Source organism: Panthera tigris, chromosome C1 (assembly GCF_018350195.1).
Source record: "Panthera tigris isolate Pti1 chromosome C1, P.tigris_Pti1_mat1.1, whole genome shotgun sequence".
NCBI lineage: Eukaryota > Metazoa > Chordata > Mammalia > Carnivora > Felidae > Panthera > Panthera tigris.
In genome coordinates, this window is record NC_056667.1 from 152,744,956 (window position 1) to 152,764,113 (window position 19,158).

The 19,158-nt window shown below is 37.0% G+C and overlaps 1 protein-coding gene across 1 annotated transcript in view; it reads right to left on the minus strand.

Annotated features, from left to right (window-relative positions):
* The window catches only part of SLC38A11 (solute carrier family 38 member 11), a 56,274-nt gene that overhangs the window by 3,312 nt on the left and 33,804 nt on the right, over window positions 1–19,158 (minus strand). Inside the window, exons 8-11 of the mRNA XM_007074640.2 lie at window positions 14,477–14,547; window positions 13,630–13,791; window positions 10,249–10,361; window positions 7,279–7,410 (exon numbers count right to left, since the gene is read on the minus strand). Coding sequence (XP_007074702.1) covers window positions 7,279–7,410; window positions 10,249–10,361; window positions 13,630–13,791; window positions 14,477–14,547 — 478 coding nt within the window. The remainder of the gene's footprint in view (window positions 1–7,278; window positions 7,411–10,248; window positions 10,362–13,629; window positions 13,792–14,476; window positions 14,548–19,158) is intronic.

Below are 19,158 nucleotides of genomic sequence, written 5' to 3' on the forward strand. Positions count from 1 at the left end.
ATAAGAGGCACCTAGATGGCTCAGTTGGTTAAGTGTCCGACTCTTGATTTTGACTCGGGTTGTGATCTCACGGTTAGTGAGTTTGAGCCCCATGTTGGGCTCTGCACTGATAGTGTAGAGCCTGCTTGGGATTCTGTCTGTCTCTCTTCAAGGGACAATAAAATACAGCCTTATTTATAAAGGCAGGGCAGCACTATCCTTTGATAATGACACAGCTCACTCCAGGGCATTCTGGAGTTTGCTAAAGAAAATGACAGAAGGTGTTGATGATTTTCACTGGCAATTCAAATTGGAAAAGTATCTAAATTTTCCTACCAGAACAGAAACCTCTCAAATGATGCAAGAAAGCTGAAAACTAAACAAAAGAATGCTTATACGTCTTCTGAATTTCTACTTCATAATCAATTTGGACTCATGAAATGGATTCCTATACCTTAAAGAGAAATTCTCTCTAGCTCAGGAGGTCTTTGGCAGCTCCAACTATGCCTTGCTCACCCTGATGACTGTATCTCTCCACGTTCGCTCTCACTGCGTAATTGGCTTGCTTGCTTCCTTCTACTTTAAGCTGTACACAATGCTTGTTGGGCTGGTTACTCTGGCCACAGGCCCCAGCTGCTTCATCTTTTCTCTTTGTACTGCTGCAAGTAGAAACCCATAGGGCCCAATTACTGCAGATACCTCTTTTCTCTAATAGCAACATCAGTGCCAAGAAGCTGGATTTTTATTACCAAGAATGGGACTTACATTTATTTTATTTGCTTCTAAAATGAATCCTTTAAAATTGAGGGTGCATTTCCTTTGGAAAATACGTCATTATTGTCTACTGCCATAAAAACAATGTAATAAAAGGGAAGCTAAGCTCTAAATAGGGTTTTACTTTTTATTAAATAACTAATATACCCCCAAATAATTTATCCTCTATTGTTTTAGTTACAGTAACAGCATTTCCCTAAATTTGCAAACCGAAGGTTTGATTCTATTACATTATCTCATCAGTGAAGATAATTAGTTTACTTAGTGATGATTCAGAAGCCACAGTAGAATTCTTAAAGTACAATTATTAACTAAGATAAAAGATATTAGTGAAACATCAATTTAGATGAAAACTTTCAGTCCCATTTTATTTCATCTGGTATTTATTTTAACCCATTATTAAAGTCTAACCATATATATATATTATGGATTACTCTTAACCTCACTTATAGGTAAATTCAGTGCATCGATTTTTAACTTAAAAAATGGATAGAGTGGGGTGCCTGGGTGGCTCAGTCGGTTGAGCGTCTGACTTCGGCTCAGGTCATGATCTCACAGATAGTGGGTTCGAGTCCCGCATCGGGCTCTGAGCTGTCAGCACAGAGCCCAGAGCCTGCTTCAGATTCTGTCTCTCCCTCTCTCTCTGCCCTTCCCCTGCTCATACTCTGTGTGTGTCTCTCTCTCAAATATAAATATTTAAAATTTTTTTAAAAAATTAAAAAAAAAGTGGACAGAGAAATGAACTTACTGATTTTACGTAATTTAAAGGAAATTTTTTTTAAAAATGTGGACTACAGAGTCTGAAAGCCTGTGTTCAAATTTAGATTCTGCACTTACAACTAGTGTGAACTATTAAAAAATTTTTTTTCATGTTTATTTTTTGACAGAGAGAGAGAGAGATACAGAGCATGAGCAGAGGAGGGGCAGAGAGAGAGAGGGAGACACAGAATCTGAAGCAGGCTCCAGGCTCCAAACTGTCGGCACAGATCCCGATGCAGGGCTCGAACTCACGGACTGCGAGATCATGACCTGAGCCAAAGTCAGACGCCTAACCGACTGAGCCATCCAGGCACCCCTGAACTATTTAATTACTCTATTTAATCACTCTGTGCCTCAGTTTCTTCATCTGTAAAACTAATACAGATCAAGGAAGATAATGCATGCAAAACACTTTGTACGGAGTAAATAATCAGTACATATTAGCTCACACTGTCATTCGGATGTGGAACACAGCATACTTGAGGTACTTCCAAAGTGTTGCATGGTCCAGCCTACATTAGTTATTGAGAGAAATAACACCTCATCTGGCTCTATTAAACATGACAAATGTCCACACAGAAGGGAGTTGAGTCAAGACCTGCACATGTTCTGCATGCCAAAAGACTTCTGTCGATTGAAAAAACATATGCTCAGGTGATCTACAAAAGAATGGAGATCCTCAATTTTATTACATTCTCACAAAATGCTTTATTTATTTATTTTTTTTTGCCCATCTCAGCTTTCCTTTTTTAAAGTTTTTATTTAAATTTCAGTTAGTTAACAGAGTGTGATATTAGTTTCACGTATACAATATAGTGATTCAACACTTCCATACATCACAGGTGATCATTACAGTAAGTGCCCTCCTTAATCTCCATAACCTATTTAACCCAATTCCCTGCCTGCCTCCCCTGTGGTGACCATCAGTGTGTCCTCTAAAGTTAAGTCTGTTTCTTGGTTTGTCTCCCTCTTTTTTCCTCTTTGCTTGTTTTGTTTCTTAAATTTCACATATGAGTGAAATCAGATGGTATTTGTCTTTCTCTGACTTATTTCACTTAGCATTCTACTCTCTAGCTGCATCCATGTCATTGCTAATGGCAAGATTTCATTCTTTTTTATGGATACATAATACTCCATCGTATATGCATATCACATCTTCTTTATCCATTCATCAGTCGATGGACACTTGGGCTGTTTCCATAATTTGGCTATTGTAGATAATGCTGCTATAAACATTGGGGTGCATGAATCCCTTTGAATTAGTGTTTTTATATTCTTTAGGTAAATACCTAGTAGTGTAATTGCTGAATCATAGGGTAGTTGTTATTTTTTATGTTTTGAGGAACCTCCATATTATTTTCTAGAGAGGCTGCACCAGTTTCCACCAACAGTGCAAGAGGGTTACCCTTTCTCCACATTCTCGCCAACACCTGCTGTTTCCTGTGTTGTTAATTTTAGCCATTCTGACAGGTGTGAGGTGGTATCTCCTTGTAGTTTTGATTTGTATTTTCCTGATGATGTGTGATGAGCATCTTTTCAGGTGTCTGTTGGCCATCATTTATATGTCTTCTGCCTGTTTTTTAATAGTATTATTCATTTTTTGGGGTGTTGAGTTTTGTAAGTTCTTTATATATGTTGGATATGAACCCTTTATCAGATATGCCATTTGCAAATATCTTCTCCCATTCTGTAGGCTGCCTTATAGTTCCGTTGATTGTTCCCTTCGCTGTGCAGAAGCATTTTATTTTGACGTAGTCCCAACAGTTTATTTTTGCTTTTGTTTCCCTTGCCTCAGGAGACATATTTAGAAAGAAGTTGCTATGGGAAATATCAAATAGGTTACTACCTGTGTTCTCCTCTAGGATTTTTATGGTTTCAACTCTCACATTTAGGCCTTTAATCCAATATGAACTTATTTTTTTGTTTGGTGTAAGAAAGTGGTCCAGTTTCATTCTTCTGCATGTTGCTGTCCAGTTTTCCCAACCGCATTGGTTGAAGAGACTGTCTTTTTCCCATTGGATATTCTTTCCTGATTTGTCAAAGATTAATTGACCATATAGTTGTGGGTTCATTTCTTTAAAACTAGTGTAATTGTCTTGGGTTAGTACATCATAACAGACAACTTAGCACTCTTCTTTAATTGTCTTTTTATGAATAACTATATGTCCAGGTTTTTAAAAAGCTAAAGATCTAGAATCATGCTTTAAATCTGTAAAACGTTTTCTAAAAACAGCTCAGATATTGACCTTATAATAGACATTCACCCAATATTCTTCTCTGATTATTCTACAATACTAGAATTCTGCCTTAACTGCAAATAATTTTCAACATAAGTACAATAGGTACTCTTTAATGTAATTAAGTGCTTACAATTTTATTGTGCAAGTATCATGGAGATAAGCAATTAACAGAAAGTTATGGTCAAATTTACAAAAATAGATCATTCCTAAAAAATCAGTAATGTGTATATGCTTGCTTAACTTAAAGGGAACAGTTAGGCTATCAACATGTACTAAGTGATCAGGCAGTTGATAAACATATTTTTCATACCAAAATCCTACAATATTAAAAAAGCCCACACACAACCAAATATGAATTCAAATGAGACATCTAACAAAGTACGAAATAACAGACCTGGGGATCATTATGTTGATCATATCCTCAGCACAGATGAAAGATTAATGTCACTGTCAATACCATCATTTTTTGATAACACTTAGTATCCTGGTGCTATGCTGATGAATACCCCTTAAGTTCAGGAACGATTGTAGAAATAGTTCCTGATCTGTGATCCCAAGGGGCAATAGCCCATGCAGTAATTTGAGCACTGTGTTCTTAGTACTATGCCATATACTGTGGAGGATGGATGAAATAGCTAAGTATCATTCTTGTCTTCAAAGAACTTACTCTCTGGTAGGGAAGGCAAGCTTACAGACAGTTTAAACAACACACGATACATGATAACAATACACAAATCAAGTTAGTGCTTTAAGGTAGTAGTCATCCACTTACATAGATCATAGATCAAGGTTGGAACATAAAATGATTTTGAATGAACCTAATAGTCTTTGGTTTATGCAAAATTGGGAAGTAGGTGAAAGTTACCTTTAATATTTGTGTATCTCTCCTATGAGCTTTCTTTCCATTGATGGTGGGATAGATCATTCCCCAGGATCCTGTGGTTTTGAGAAGCTGTCTACTCCTTACTTTTCATATCTTCTGCTATAAGAACATCCCTAGTAGTGTATTACTAACTGAATTCTCCACTGCTTTTGTCTGGAACTTCAAATCCAAATGGCATTTGGAGGGAACAGTGTCTTGCACAGACAATAATGCCTTCATCTATCCCTCAACTCTCAATAGAGTGAGTAAATAATGACTTGGGATTCCATCTGTAAAAGTCTGCCCTCCTTGTGGTGCATAATTAATAAATGCCAAGTGGTGGGATTCTGAGCAGAAATTCCATAAGGATTGTAGAAGAGGAAGATTAATGACTCTAAAGTGGTAGATCCATTTCGATTCACTTCACATCAGGTGGCATCATTGTCCCAGCTCCACAAAGTAGAACCAAGGAGTCATTCTCGATGTGTCCCTCTATCCCTCTTTGTCACCAAATCCTGTCAATCTTTTCTTATAAATGTTTTCTGGGAATCCATCTACTTTCATTTCTTTTCTTCATGACTTATATAGTAGCTGAATTTTTCATGTTTAATTGTGAGATTGTATGTTCCATGAAAGCATGGATCCTTTCTGATTTCCTCCCATCACTGTATTTCAATTATATAGGAATAATATATATTTGATCAACAAATACATGAATTAGAAGTTGCACTAGATCTTAAATCTTTGTGAGATTTGGATGGAAATGAAAGGAAAATAATAATAATTATAGGAAAGAATATATATAAGCCAAAGGATGAAAGAAAGAATTAATATGGCTTACTCAGAGGCCCAAAATAAGATTGACTAGAGCTAAGGGTAGATTTGGGGAAGTAAATGGTAAATAACTTTCCACAGAAGGCATGGGGTCAGATTATAGAGGCAACAGAATTTATGCCTGCTCTGGTAGGAAAGTAGACATTTTTAAGCATTATTATGATACACTGGAAGCAGAACTTAAATATGTGCTAGTTGAAGCAAAAAACCAGTATTAATTCAGATATGGTATCACAAGCACCTAGATTTGGGAGATGGCAGTACAGATTACAAGGGAAAGGTCTAGAGAAGGAAAAAAAATATGTTATAGAAAAAGAACTTGGGCTGTGGTAAGTGAATGTGGGGTATAACTCTTCATTCACACATATTTAATGAATCTCTCTAGACCTACTCTTACTTAACAAGGGAACTTCCAGATCCACGTAATATATAGTTATTTTTAGTAATATTTTTTAAATGTGTATTTATTTTTGTTAGAGAGAGAGAGAGAGATAGGATGCGAGAGAGCAAGCAAGGGGTAGAGAGTGAGCAGGAGAGAGAGAATCCCAAGCAGGCTCTGCATTTTCAGTGCAGAGCTCGATGTGGGGCTCAAATTCACAAACCATGAGATCATGACCTGAACCAAAGTCGGATGCTCAACCGACTGAGCCACCCAGCCCCCTAGTAATGTTTATTTATTACAGAAAATTAAATATGAGGGGTGCGTGGGTGGCTCAGTGGGTTAAGCATCTGATTCGTGATATTGGCTCAGGTCATGATCTCACTGCCATGGGATTGAGCCCTGTGTCAGGCTCCGTGTGGAGACTGCTTGGGATTCTCTCTCTCTCTCTCTCTCTCTCTCTCTCTCTCTCTCTCCCCCCCTCTTTCTCTCTGTCTCTGTCCCACTCGTTCTCTCTCCCTCCCTCTCTCTCTCAAAGTAAATAAATAGACATTAAAAAAAAAGAAAATAAAATACGAAAAAGTGCTCCAAACCAGGGTGTCTCAACCTTAGCACAACTGACACTTTGGATTGGGTAATTCTTTATGATGGGGGCCGTCCTGTGCATTGTGGAGTCTTTGGCAGCATCCCTAGACCTTGCCCAATAGATGCCAGTGGTACCCACATACCCAACTGTGACAACCAAAAATGTTTGCTGAGTGAGGAAAAATTTCCCCCACTGGAGAACCACTGTTCGAAAAGTATATAGTCCGGGGCGCCTGGGTGGCTCAGTCGGTTAAGCGTCCAACTTCAGCTCAGGTCACGATCTCACGGTCTGTGAGTTCGAGCCCCGCGTCGGGCTCTGGGCTGATGGCTCGGAGCCTGGAGCCTGCTTCCGGTTCTGTGTCTCCCTCTCTCTCTGCCCCTCCCCTGTTCATGCTCTGTCTCTCTCTGTCTCAAAAATAAATAAACGTTAAAAAAAAAAAATTAAAAAAAAAAAAGTATATAGTCCTATAGGGGTGCATGGATGGCTCAATCGGTTAAGCATCTGATTCTTGATTTCAGCTCAGGTTGTGATTTCATAGTTTGTGAGTTCAAGCCCCACATCAGGCTCTGTGCTGGCAGCATGGAGCCTCCTAGGGATTCTCTCTCTCCCTCTTTCTCTGCCCCTTCCCCACTCTCTCCCTCTGAAAATAAAAAAAAATCAGTAAACATTTAAAAAAGTATATAGTTATATAAAGTAGACAATATCATCACTCTAATATTTATTATAACATAATGAACACATTTTCATTCCATTTCAGAAAGCGCAACCTTTGTTAAGGAAAATAGAACCTTTGTTAAATGTAAACATTCTTTTTAAAGAGATTTTTATTTTTAGGATAGAAGGTGTAAATTTTAATTGTACTTACATTGAGCTCTAAAACTATTCCAAGGCAATCAATCAGCAATGACACAAGCATGGCTATGGTAATAATAACCACTGTTACAATAATGTGGAAGACCAATGAAAGATTCCCACCAAAAAACACATTGGCAACTACCTGCCAAATAAACACATTATTTAGAGAGGGATTCTCAGAGGCATGGAGGACTTATTAAGTAAGTATATCATATTATAGCATTTAGGACTATATAAAACACTACCAGTAAGGCAATCAATCAAATCTTAAGCCATATGAACATCCTATATTTCTGAAGTACTTGCACACATATGCATACACATTTCAACAACAAATATTCTTTGTTGAATTATTATATAGGCAGTAGGTTATCTTACAGCCTCAGAACATGGTATAATAATGTATGAAAAAAAACTATTTCTTAAGTGTAAGAATGATGTTGGGAAGTTACCTTAAAAAGTATGAGTTCAATAAGGCTGCCACTAATAGAAACTACAGATGCTATTTAGATTATTTGAATGAAAGTAGATTGTAGAGATTCAACCCATCTAAAAAAGCAAATAGTGATCAATTTATGACTGGATAAAATAATCAAATAGAATTTAGAACAGAAAGAGCTTTAGTTACTTAGATCCATCTTTCTTAGAGAGTAATTGGCTCTACAGCAATTCTGAAATATGCCTGTCTGACCTTGGCTTGAGATAGGGTTTGAAACCCGGGTAGGATTTAGAGCAGAATTACAGACTGAGGCAACAATGTGAAAAGAGCAAAAGAGGTAAGAAGAACAGGAAAGATACCTATGGGAGACAAGGAGGAGACAGTCTGAACAGGGTTGACTCTGTGCAAGGGAACCTCTGAGACAAGAGTTGAAAATGGTAGAAGGTCAGATGCTAGAAATTCTTTTTTTTTTAATTTTTTAAATGTTTATTTGTTTTTGAGACAAGAGAGACAGAGCATGAGCGGAGGAAGGGGAGAGAGAGAGAGAAGGAGACACAGAATCTGAAGCAGGCTCCAGGCTCTGAGCTGTCAGCACAAGCCCGACGCGGGGCTCGAACTTACGCACTGTGAGATCATGACCTGAGCCAAAGTCGGATGCGTAACCGACTGAGCCACCCAGGCGCCCCTAGAAAGTCTTAATGAAGCCAACCCTCCAAGCTGTACTAAGTAATATTCCTAGATAAGTAGCATTCCCCACAGACTGGATACTGCCATACTCTGCTAATAATTAATGGGGATACTAATAACTTTTACTTATTTATGGTTTTACAATTGGTAATGTTTTTCCAAATATTTAAAATTCATTCTTGTAGATGCCTCTGACAAAATTCTAAGAGTAGAAAGTGCAGCAGGCTAGTGAGAGACATTCATTAGGGGTCTGGGCAGGCTTTCTGGCATCCTTTTATGTGGCTGGCTACTTAACCTATGAATAGAAATGGCTTTGACTGTGTGTGTGTGTGTGTGTGTGTGTGTGTGTGTGTGTGTAGACAGAGGAGAGAGAAAAAGGAAGTGAATGAATGAAGTATATCTGAGGTTCCTCTGCCTCGTATTTGCTACCATGGCAGAGATCTTGATTTAGTTCTGTCTTCCTGTCATGGCAGCTAGAGAGGAAACACAAGTTCCAAGTACTGAAGACATAAGCTGTGCAGGTGGAGTGACTCAGATGGTCCATAAGCAGTTCACCAGAAACCACACGAGAATGTACCATCTGTTACTGCTGATCTAGAGATCAGATTTGAACCCAAAGTACTGGGCAGAAGCTAAAATAAAACCATTTCCTGCATCCAACAACAGCAAATACTTCACAGGCCCTTAGATTTTAAAAAGTCTTCATAAAAGTAAAGTTCAGTATACTTCTCTCTTATATTCAAGTTGGAGAACGGGCCTGTGATTTACACATTTGTAAGTGAGGACAAGTGCTAATTGTAAAGGACATACATAGTGCTTAATATTTCCTTATTCCATTTCCCTGAGCAGTTCCTTACCCCAGAAAAGGCGTAAGGTAGGCACTGGTCTTCCTCTAGAAGCCAGCCGATCAGTTAGTGTATTTAAAGCTCTGTGGCGTTTAGGCATTTCACTTCACACATTAGACCCATTCACATGGCGCACTGTGTAAACAGCCTCTAGGAATAGATCCTAAAACTAAGCCCTTTTCAGTGTGATTGCTGAAAGAACCACTGTGAAACAGGATCATGTTTTTCTGCTGACTCGTACAGTGGATTTTTCGCTGACTGTATAAGGGATTCCCAACAAGCCATGTTATCCAAGTTTACACAAAAAGAGTGAGTTCTTTTTTCACTTAATCATCCTTCATAAATCCACATATATATATATATATATATATATATATATATATATAGTACAAATACATCACAAAAACATATATATGTAATATACCATCTCTATCATTTTACACGGTGTAAAATAGAGATAAATATACTTGGATAAATATATAAATGAAATATATCTGTAAAACTAATGGCTTAAATTGATTTTGGTTTTCCATGTACAGTAAGATATTTTCATTTTTTAAAAATAACACAACTGATCAAAATCTGTTCCAAGGTGCCTGAATACATGTTGACTTCTAAAACAATCTTAGCAAAAGGACAATTCTGTAAAACATGTTTTAAATCTCAGTACTTAATTTCTCTGTAAGAATGTTTTTAAGGAAAAACAACTTAGTTTGGCCCTATTAAAGGCTGGCATTCATTTTGGAATGCAGTTGTATAAATATTTATACTTATGCTAATATAAACTAAACCACCAAACGTGATCTTCAAATCCAATTTTAGAAAAAAATAACTTGTAAGCATTTGAGTATGAAATTCTCTTTACACTGGTTGAAAAAGAAAATTTTATAACTTCTATTCCTCATTGTACACTTGCAAATTTGCAGAATTAAATTATTTACAAGTCTTCCTGAATTAAATGTAGTAGAGGGATCAACTAGATAAAGTGTTGGAAAGGAATTGTGCTTACCTCTCTAGTCACAAAGCATTCAATTGGGTACGTTAAAATGACAGTAACGCCATAACAGAACCTTCCAAATGTTACCAGGTCATCGTTTCTGCAATAGTTTTCGAATAAGTCTCCTAGAGAATAATATAAAATAGATTTATTTCAACTGAATATTCGAGATAAACACCTAACAAATCAGATAATGGGTATTTATCATGTAAGTCGAGCTGCAGAAACTTCATTTAATCAATGGAACAGACTGCCAAGTCTAAATATAGCGTGTTTGCATTCGATAACTCTATAATTATTGACTGATATTAAAACTAGTACCTGTGCCAACTTGAAGATGATTTTATAACTAGTAGTTTTTCCCTTACTCTCATTGTTTGTTTTTAGTAGATCTGCCTTAAATTTGTATCAACATCTGAAAAATACTTTTATCCATTGTCTTCTGACACCTGAATCAACTCCCTAAATTCTTGTACACTGGTTTTATAAACTTGCTTCTGGTCTTTGTTTCTGGTAAATAAGTGACTTCGTTATTAAAAAAAAAAGTATGTTAAAATAAACAAATTTCCTTTTGAAATGTTATTCTTAGATCAAGGGCAATCCTGAAAGGAAGAGTAGACCCGTACATCTGGGGAGCTGAATTTCCTGTAGACCATGCTATAGGGTTCAATCACAAACCCCCTGTCACAGCAAGAATTTACCTTTCATGGTATCGGATCAACCTTGGTGTAAGAGCACTGATTTAAAACTGTGGAAATATGATTATTTCTGAGGAAAAGCATTATATTTAATTAGTTCCACACTAAACAATGGACCATGTACACCTTGAACCAATTCTTTTTTTAAAATTTTTTTAATGTTTATATATTTTTTGAGAGAGAGAGAGAGAGAGAGAGAGACAGAGAGAGACAGACAGCATGCACACGGGGGAGGGGCAGAGAGAGAGGGAGACACAGAAGGAGCTGTCAGCACAGAGCCCAACACGGGGCTTGAACTCATGAACCGTGAGATGGTGACCTGAGCAGAAGTTGGATGCTTTAGTTGACTGAACCACCCAGGCGCCCTGGACCAATTCCTATTTCGACACTGTCTTTTCTCAGACATCTATGAAGAAATGGAGGGATCTAACGAGGGCCCAGAAGTCATGGCGGCAAAAAGCTTCCCAGAACTGAAACAAACAATATTTGGGCCTGTTCATTTCCTAAATATAACATGCTTACATTTTAAAATTTTGGTCACGTTTTCCAATTAGACTGAACAGGATATCAGATCAAAGTCACACACTACCATACTGTTTAAAAAGAAAACAAAACTGTATTTCTGTCCTTTTTTTTTTTTCTTTAAAAAGCTAAATGACTTGGCTCTGCCAAGACTCTAATGACTCTTCTCCCCTCCTCCTGTCAATTAGAACAAATGCACATTCCTGTCTAGTGTCCCTTAGGGCAGAAGGGATTAAACCACAGAGCAGTCGTGGCAGAGGCCTGTTTCAAGGTTGACTGAAAAGGTTCCACCATTCTGAGAAAAGAGGACTAAAAGTCCCTGTTCACTAATCTTCTCTACAAAATGGGCCCTGCCCCTTTTCAAAAGTGCCTGGAACGTCCAGAGCAACCTGCAGTCCTTAGTGCCTCACAAGCTGAAATTTATCTACTAAGAGGGAAAAGAAAGGAAGCACGCAGCGTGCACAGATAAGACCAGATTTGCCTCAAATGAAACAGCCTGAAGGAACAGTGGCAGCTTATTCCAGCTTGAGTCTAAGTGTATTTTCGGGAATTATAGCTAGGTTAAAAAAACACAAAAACCCAAACCCAAACCAACCTGTCAGCATTGTTATATAAAGATTTAATTATATCTAAGCAATTACCACTGATAACAACATTAGGAAGGTGTGACTAAGATAAAGGATTTATGTCTTACAGAGAAGGCATTTAAAAACCAAGGTTTTGTACAGACTGGAGCCTACAGGCCATTCACCTTGGCAAATGATACAGCAACAGTGATATATGGCAATGTTCTGAAACACAATTTTTATCAGGATGTTCACAATCACTTTGTTACTGCACTCTAATGGCATATGTGTGTATTATATTTTTGATGGCACTGGAATTATACTAACCACTTTGTTTTGAAGGCATTTTTACTTTTTTTCATTATTTGAAAAATGCCCGCCTATCATCATAGTCACCAGTAACCTCTATTTGAAACGATGACCATTCACTCAAGACTACCTAGTGTCATCTGACAACTAAGGGAAGAGGGTCTGGAGGATAAGAGACAGCTTTTAATGGGTCACACTTGACCAAAAGGGGGTAGACAGCAAGAGAGAATGGAAAGAAAATTGGACTGGGAGTCAGGAAACTTGTTTTCTACTTTGTCACCATCCAGCTTGGGCAAGTTCCTTCACCTCTTTGTGTTCTAAGCAGGGGGTAAAACTAGTTATTCCACTTACCTTCATAGGGTTGTTTCAAGGTCAAATGAGATAATAGACCTGCAAAAGCTGTGACATGTTTGAATCACAGCATTTAGCGGGCTGTCAGATTACCCTGGATATTACACTACACGGAGGGGTGAACGCACAGGTCAAAGGAAGCAGAAGAGAGAGCCATTCGGTTGTTGGGCCTGGGTGAACAGGGAAAAGAGAAGTAAATTCAGTGTGGAGTGGTGCCCTGAGGGAGGAGGGAAGGAGGGGAGGGGCTGGTTTTGTGTGAAAGATGATGTTCTGTGTTTAAGGTAAGAACAGGACAACTAAATAGGTATGTCCTGCAGGCAAGAGACTGGAAATGAAAGGCTAGGTCTGGACTAGAGTTTAAAACAAGGGCAATCTCCAGAGAATTTGTTCAGAGAAAAGAAGGCAACTTGCCTGAGTCAGTTAATGGAGGGGGTGGGGTGGGGGGAGAAGGGGAAAGAAGGTAGGAAAAAGCAGAGAGCAATCACTCCGGGAGTAAAAAAAAAATATGAACAGAGTGAATGATGATATGATGGTGCTCCTTCTCCTATGGGAGAAAAGACAGGATGTTCAGAACCGTTAAGTGACTCACAGAGGTGCATGAGAATCAGAACCAAGAAGATTATTCACTTTGAAGATCAGGAAGATACTGATATTTCTGAAAGTGAAGCTGCAGGGGGTAGTGGGGAGGGAAGCCAGAATTCAAGTGCTTTTAAGTGAAAGCATGGAAGAAGAGAGAGAATGAACTACAGAAATAAGTTTAGCAGTTTAAAAGGGAGAGAATCACAAAACAGAAACAGCAGAGGCAGGAAGGTTGAGGAGAGAATGGGTAGAAGAGATTAGTGATACTTCGGAGTAGAACATTAGGTATAATTGTACCCAAAATGAGAAGTGACAGAACCACTCCATGTAAATAGCAAAATATGATGAGACTGAATCTCTCATTTTACCTTGGGTGTAGCCAGTAAATGTCAAGTATCCACATGTAGAAAAGAGAATACTGATCAATACAGAAGCCAAGGTGGAGATGTGGATGATGCGGGACCACTTAGCTACTGTGGGATCTTCCAAAGAACCATAAACTAAGAAGCAGTTATGGTGGCAAATAAATGCTGCAAAACAAAACAAAACAAACAAAACAAAACGAGCGTCATTAAAACAAACACTAAGGTTCTCTTTTTCTTCTGAAAATTCGGAGATGTATATGACTTTGGAATGCTACTGAAGTTCAAATACATTAATTTACTAGCTATGTCAGAAAATAACTTTGTAACAGCTTCAGGAATGAGAAATTTCACTCACATTGGGCTTATGTAGTCTCTTCATGTCACTCTTGATATAAACCAGGCCTATCCAACTTTTCTCTCCTATTTTCCATTTCCTACTGGCCTTCCAGTTTTAAGGGAAATCTAAACAACACTATATTTCCAGTCCATGGCTTCTTTTCCAATCTGGGATATAACAGAGTAGCTTTAGACATCTGGCCAATTTGTAATACTTTGTGTGCAAGGTTTTGAAGAAGCACATAACAACACTTGCTCCATTTTCAAGTTAAGAAACAAGATGACTTTAATGAGTTGTCTGCACGAGGAAGAGACTTGTCCAAATTAAATCAAACTTTAGTGATGAGTGAGAAAAGTTTGAGCCTAATTTTATGTTGGCACAAACTAGATCATATGCTGCTAATAGGAAGTCTAAAACTTAGGACATCTGCTCTCCAGACACAAATACGAAACTTTTTTTTCATTATACAGAAGACTCCATATTGAGAAAGGGCCTTTGAAACCATATACTCACCAAACGACATAACACCAACAGCCTGAATGGCGTTGGGCTTTGCAAATACCCAGGCATCTTCTGTTTTTGGTCTAGAAGATAAATCAGGTATTTAATGAATGATCAAACAAACACAAGCCTAAGCATATCAGAGAACACAAAATGCTGTCACAATGAAAACTGAGTCAGAAATTAATAAGGGGCTCCCATTAATCTTCCTTAATTGTGAATAATTTCTCAGGAACATGAATGTAATGGTAACCTTGGTCCTCTAAAATGCAATTCAAATGCTTGAAAAGACTGTTTGTACATACATAAAATATCCACTGACTACTTAATTTTGTGACTTTATTTAGTCATCAACTTAACAAGATACATTGGTTATGCACTCATCATTTAAGATACTCACTGAGGGAAATACAAAAATTCATAATGCAATGTTCTTCCTCAGTTAATGAATACTTCCCTTCATTCCCCTTTAACTCATTCTCCAGGCTCATCCTACCCAAGGGAAATCCATAGTTGGCACTACAGTTTACTCAAGAAGGTGGACATGAACTAATATTAATTGAGGATGTACTTAACCGTATTCTGGGAACTATCCTATGATATCTCAATCTTCATAATAACACTCATGAGTTACTGTCACCATTTAATACATTAGGAAAGTTAAGCTCTGGGTGGTGGTGTAACTTGTCAAGCTTCCACAGATAGTAAGTGAAGAAGTTGAGATTTGCTGCCCATCCCTTTCATACTGAACTGTCAGTGGCCTCAAATTCTTACCTGTAGAAGTACTTCTCAAAGACGTTTTGGAATATATGAACTTTAAATTACCCTATTCTTTAGCGCAATTAAAATATTTGTCAGTCTGTCTATTGGTAGAGATTTGTCTCCTGGTTAACATATCCCCGAATAATGGTGAAGAGCCTAGGTTCCAAGGTCAGATAGCTGGTATTAGTCTTCTAGCCCCTTCTACCTATTAGTTGGGTGACCTTAGGCAAGTTATTAACCTTTCTGCATTTCAGCTTTGATATCTATAAAATGTGGGTAATAATAGTAGTAACTACTCCATTGAATGATTGTGTGAATTAAATGAGATAAAATATGTAAGTCTTCTGGAAGAGAGCCTTACATATAATAAGTGTTCAATAAGTGGTCACTAATATTATCGGCTTATTATTATTGTAATTCATTGTCATTTAATAAAATGTAGGGAAATGTTAAAAGATGTCCGGCTTCCCTGAAAAAGGAAAGGCTTGAGTGAAACCCAAAAGAATACACTAGGACAGAAGAGGGGAAAAGAGGAAGGAGGGTCGTAGAAAGCATAAAGGCAATAGCTGTACACCCACCTAATTCATAAATTTGTTATTCATTCTCTGCGTAAAATAGGCACACACAAAAAAGTCTCATTTGCTTTGTCAAAGTTAGTGGGATTTATGCATTATATCGATTTCCCCCCCATATTTGAAATGAGCAGTTACACAAAAGAACCAGCTAGCCTACAAGGGAGGCCTCAGGCTGTTACATGGCTTGCCGTGATTCCCAGTTTTTTGAGTGGGAACTGCTGCCACCTGCTGCCTCCACTGTTCTTACTGCAGTGAACATCGACTGGGAACAGAGTACCTGTCAAATTCCAACGTTAACATGGAAAAATACATAGTTTGTCCATGGTCTTTAAGAAATGATGTAGAAAAGCAGCACTAAAAATTACAGAAACTTGGGGGTGCCTGGGTGGCTCAGTTGGTTAAGCGTCCGACTTCAGTTCAGGTCATGATCTCGCGGCTCGTGAGTTGGAGTCGGGCTCTGTGCCGACAGCTCGGAGCCTGGAGCCTGCTTTGGATTCTGGGTCTCCCTCTCTCTCTCTGCCCCTTCCCCACTCATGCTCTGTCTCTCTATCTCTCTCAAAAATACATAAACATTAAAAATTTTTAAAACCAACAAAAATTACAGAAACTTGGAAGATTTTAAACTTTTTAATAGGTTTTAAAATATCTACTATCTCTTGCTGTATTTGCACATGGATAATACAACTCATTTTTCCCTTCAGTACAGATTATGGTACTGTTCTACTTTTTATTTCTTTTATTGGTAATAAAAAGGTAGGAGTTTGATTTTCATTCTTCTTCCTCCACTTAAGTTTTTAAAATCTTTCCTGGTCCATATGTTTCATTGAATATATTCTTAGATAAGATGGAGTGTGAAACAGTAAAAAGAGATAATTTTGATTTTTTTGTATTCAGCTTAGTGATGTTGATTTCATAAGATGAAAAATACCAAAAAAAGATGTTACTGATAGAATGCATGTGGGTCCAAATCTAGGTAAAGAGAAAGAAAGAGGTATTAAATATAGCTTTCCAATCTTTTATAAAGGAGCCTGAAATTAGTTCCAGAATCAACCAGCTATAGACACATGTACGTGCAAGTGAGAGGCAGGGAGAGGGAGAGAAAGTTTCTCAGTATATTTTGAGATTTCTGAAAACTTGATACCCATCGTGATTGAGAAAATGAAGTTATAAACTGTTCTGATTTTAGACTAGAGATGCTGAAATACAAAATGAAATATTATCAAATGTAACAAGCAATGTATAAGAAAAAATCCTGAGTAGGCAGAGTTTTTCAAATAAATGCAAGGGTTGTTCAATAACAAAAATCTATTAATGTTAATTCATCTCATCAACAAATTAATGGAAGAAGAAAGCTTATGAGCATTTCAGAATCTGTAGAAAAGCCTACAATCCAGTATTTCATTTGAAAAATACGCTAAGCAAACTATTAATAAAATAGAACCTCCTTAACCTGATAGGAATACCTACCAAAATCTATAGCAAATGACACACTTAAAAGTGAAAATTTAGAAATATTATAATTAAAGGTGAAAACCAAGTAAAGATCTTTACTATCACTGCCTCTGGACTATATTCCTAGAATTTCTAGCTAACGCAATAAAACAAGAAGTCGTAAGATATGTAATCATTGGAAACGGATAAATTATTTGTACCCAACAGAATTGTGTACACAGAAAACTCAGGGGAATTTACTGACAACCTGTTGAAATTAATAAGAGTATTCAGCAAGGTCACTGGATATAGGATTGATACACAAAAATCAATAGGGTTGATGTACATAAATAAGCAAGTAAAATATTTTTTAAAAGGCAGTGTCAATAAAAACACTACATATTTTAGAAGATATGCATAACCTTAATGGCATGACATAATTTTAAGGAAAGATACAAATCAATGGAGAGATGTACTGTATCCATATATATGAATAAGAGGACTCAATATCATGTAGATGTCAGTTCTCCCCCAAATTAATATTTAAATTTAAAGAATAAAATATGACATTCAAGGAGGAAATAATTTTTTAAAAAACCCATAAAAGCAATGTAAAGATTGGTAAACATGAGAATGTTTGTATAATAAAATAATCCATATACAAAGTTAAAATATAAAGATAAGCTAAACACTTGGAAACAAGATTTGTTGTGTATATAAGACATTCCAATAAGCAATGAACAACAGTCAATTGACAGAAAAGAAAATGAGAATAATTATGCTACAAGTTGCTCAGTTTCCTTAATAATCAAAGAAACTCAAATAAAATCCATACAAACAGGCATTTCACACTTAATTCAACCATAGAAATGTTGATAAATTGCTGGGAAAGGACAACTTGCAATTATTATGGAGAGAACTGTAAATTGTAAAACACTTTGGAGAAGAGCTTGATAATATCTAGTAAAGCTGAAGGCACTCAAAACTTGTGAGCAAACAATTATATTTCTACATATATGACCTAGGCTAGGAAAGTGCACACATGCACACACACAAAAATATGGATAAGGATGCTCACTACTACGTTGTTTATATTACCCAAACTTTGGAAACTCTCTCAATTTCAAGCAATAAAATTGATAAATAAATCCATAAGTAAAATATGACATAAACAAAATTGTGTGCTATAAGAACAATGAAAAAGAGTCACTCAGTACTAACTATCAAAATGGAAATATATGAAAAATAACACTGAAGGAAAAATCATGAATTATAGAAGAGAATGTGCAATATTTTCACCGTAGTGGTTATTTTAAAAAAAATTTTTTTTAACGTTTATTTATTTTTGAGACAGAGAGAGGGAGACACAGAATCTGAAACAGGCTCCAGGCTCTGAGCTGTCAGCACAGAGCCTGACATGGGGCTCGAACTCACGGACTGCGAGGTCATGACCTGAGCCGAAGTCGGACGCTTAACCGACTGAGCCACCCAGGCGCCCCTACCATAGTGGTTATTTATATATATTTTTACAAACATACTAATCAATACTAGATATTATTGTCAATACATAAATGCATAGTAAAGTATAAAAGCATAAACAGGAATGATTTAAACCAACTTAAGAATAATAGCTATCTCTAGAGAAAGAGAAATGAATTGACTTTTAAATATGATAATCTATTGCTGGCAAATATTGGCAATAAATATAGAAAATTATTTCAAAAGAATCTAGCCCAATTTCCTGCTTCCCAAACTTTGTATGATTATACAATATTTACTGCATAAAACCTTTCTGGATCTGAACCTAATTTTTAACCATAAATTTCCACAAATATTCTACAACTGAAACTACATTCTTCCTGTTTTCCAGTCACTCATTCAATTCATTCAATTTTCAACAAGTATTTATTGGCCACTACCTAGCTA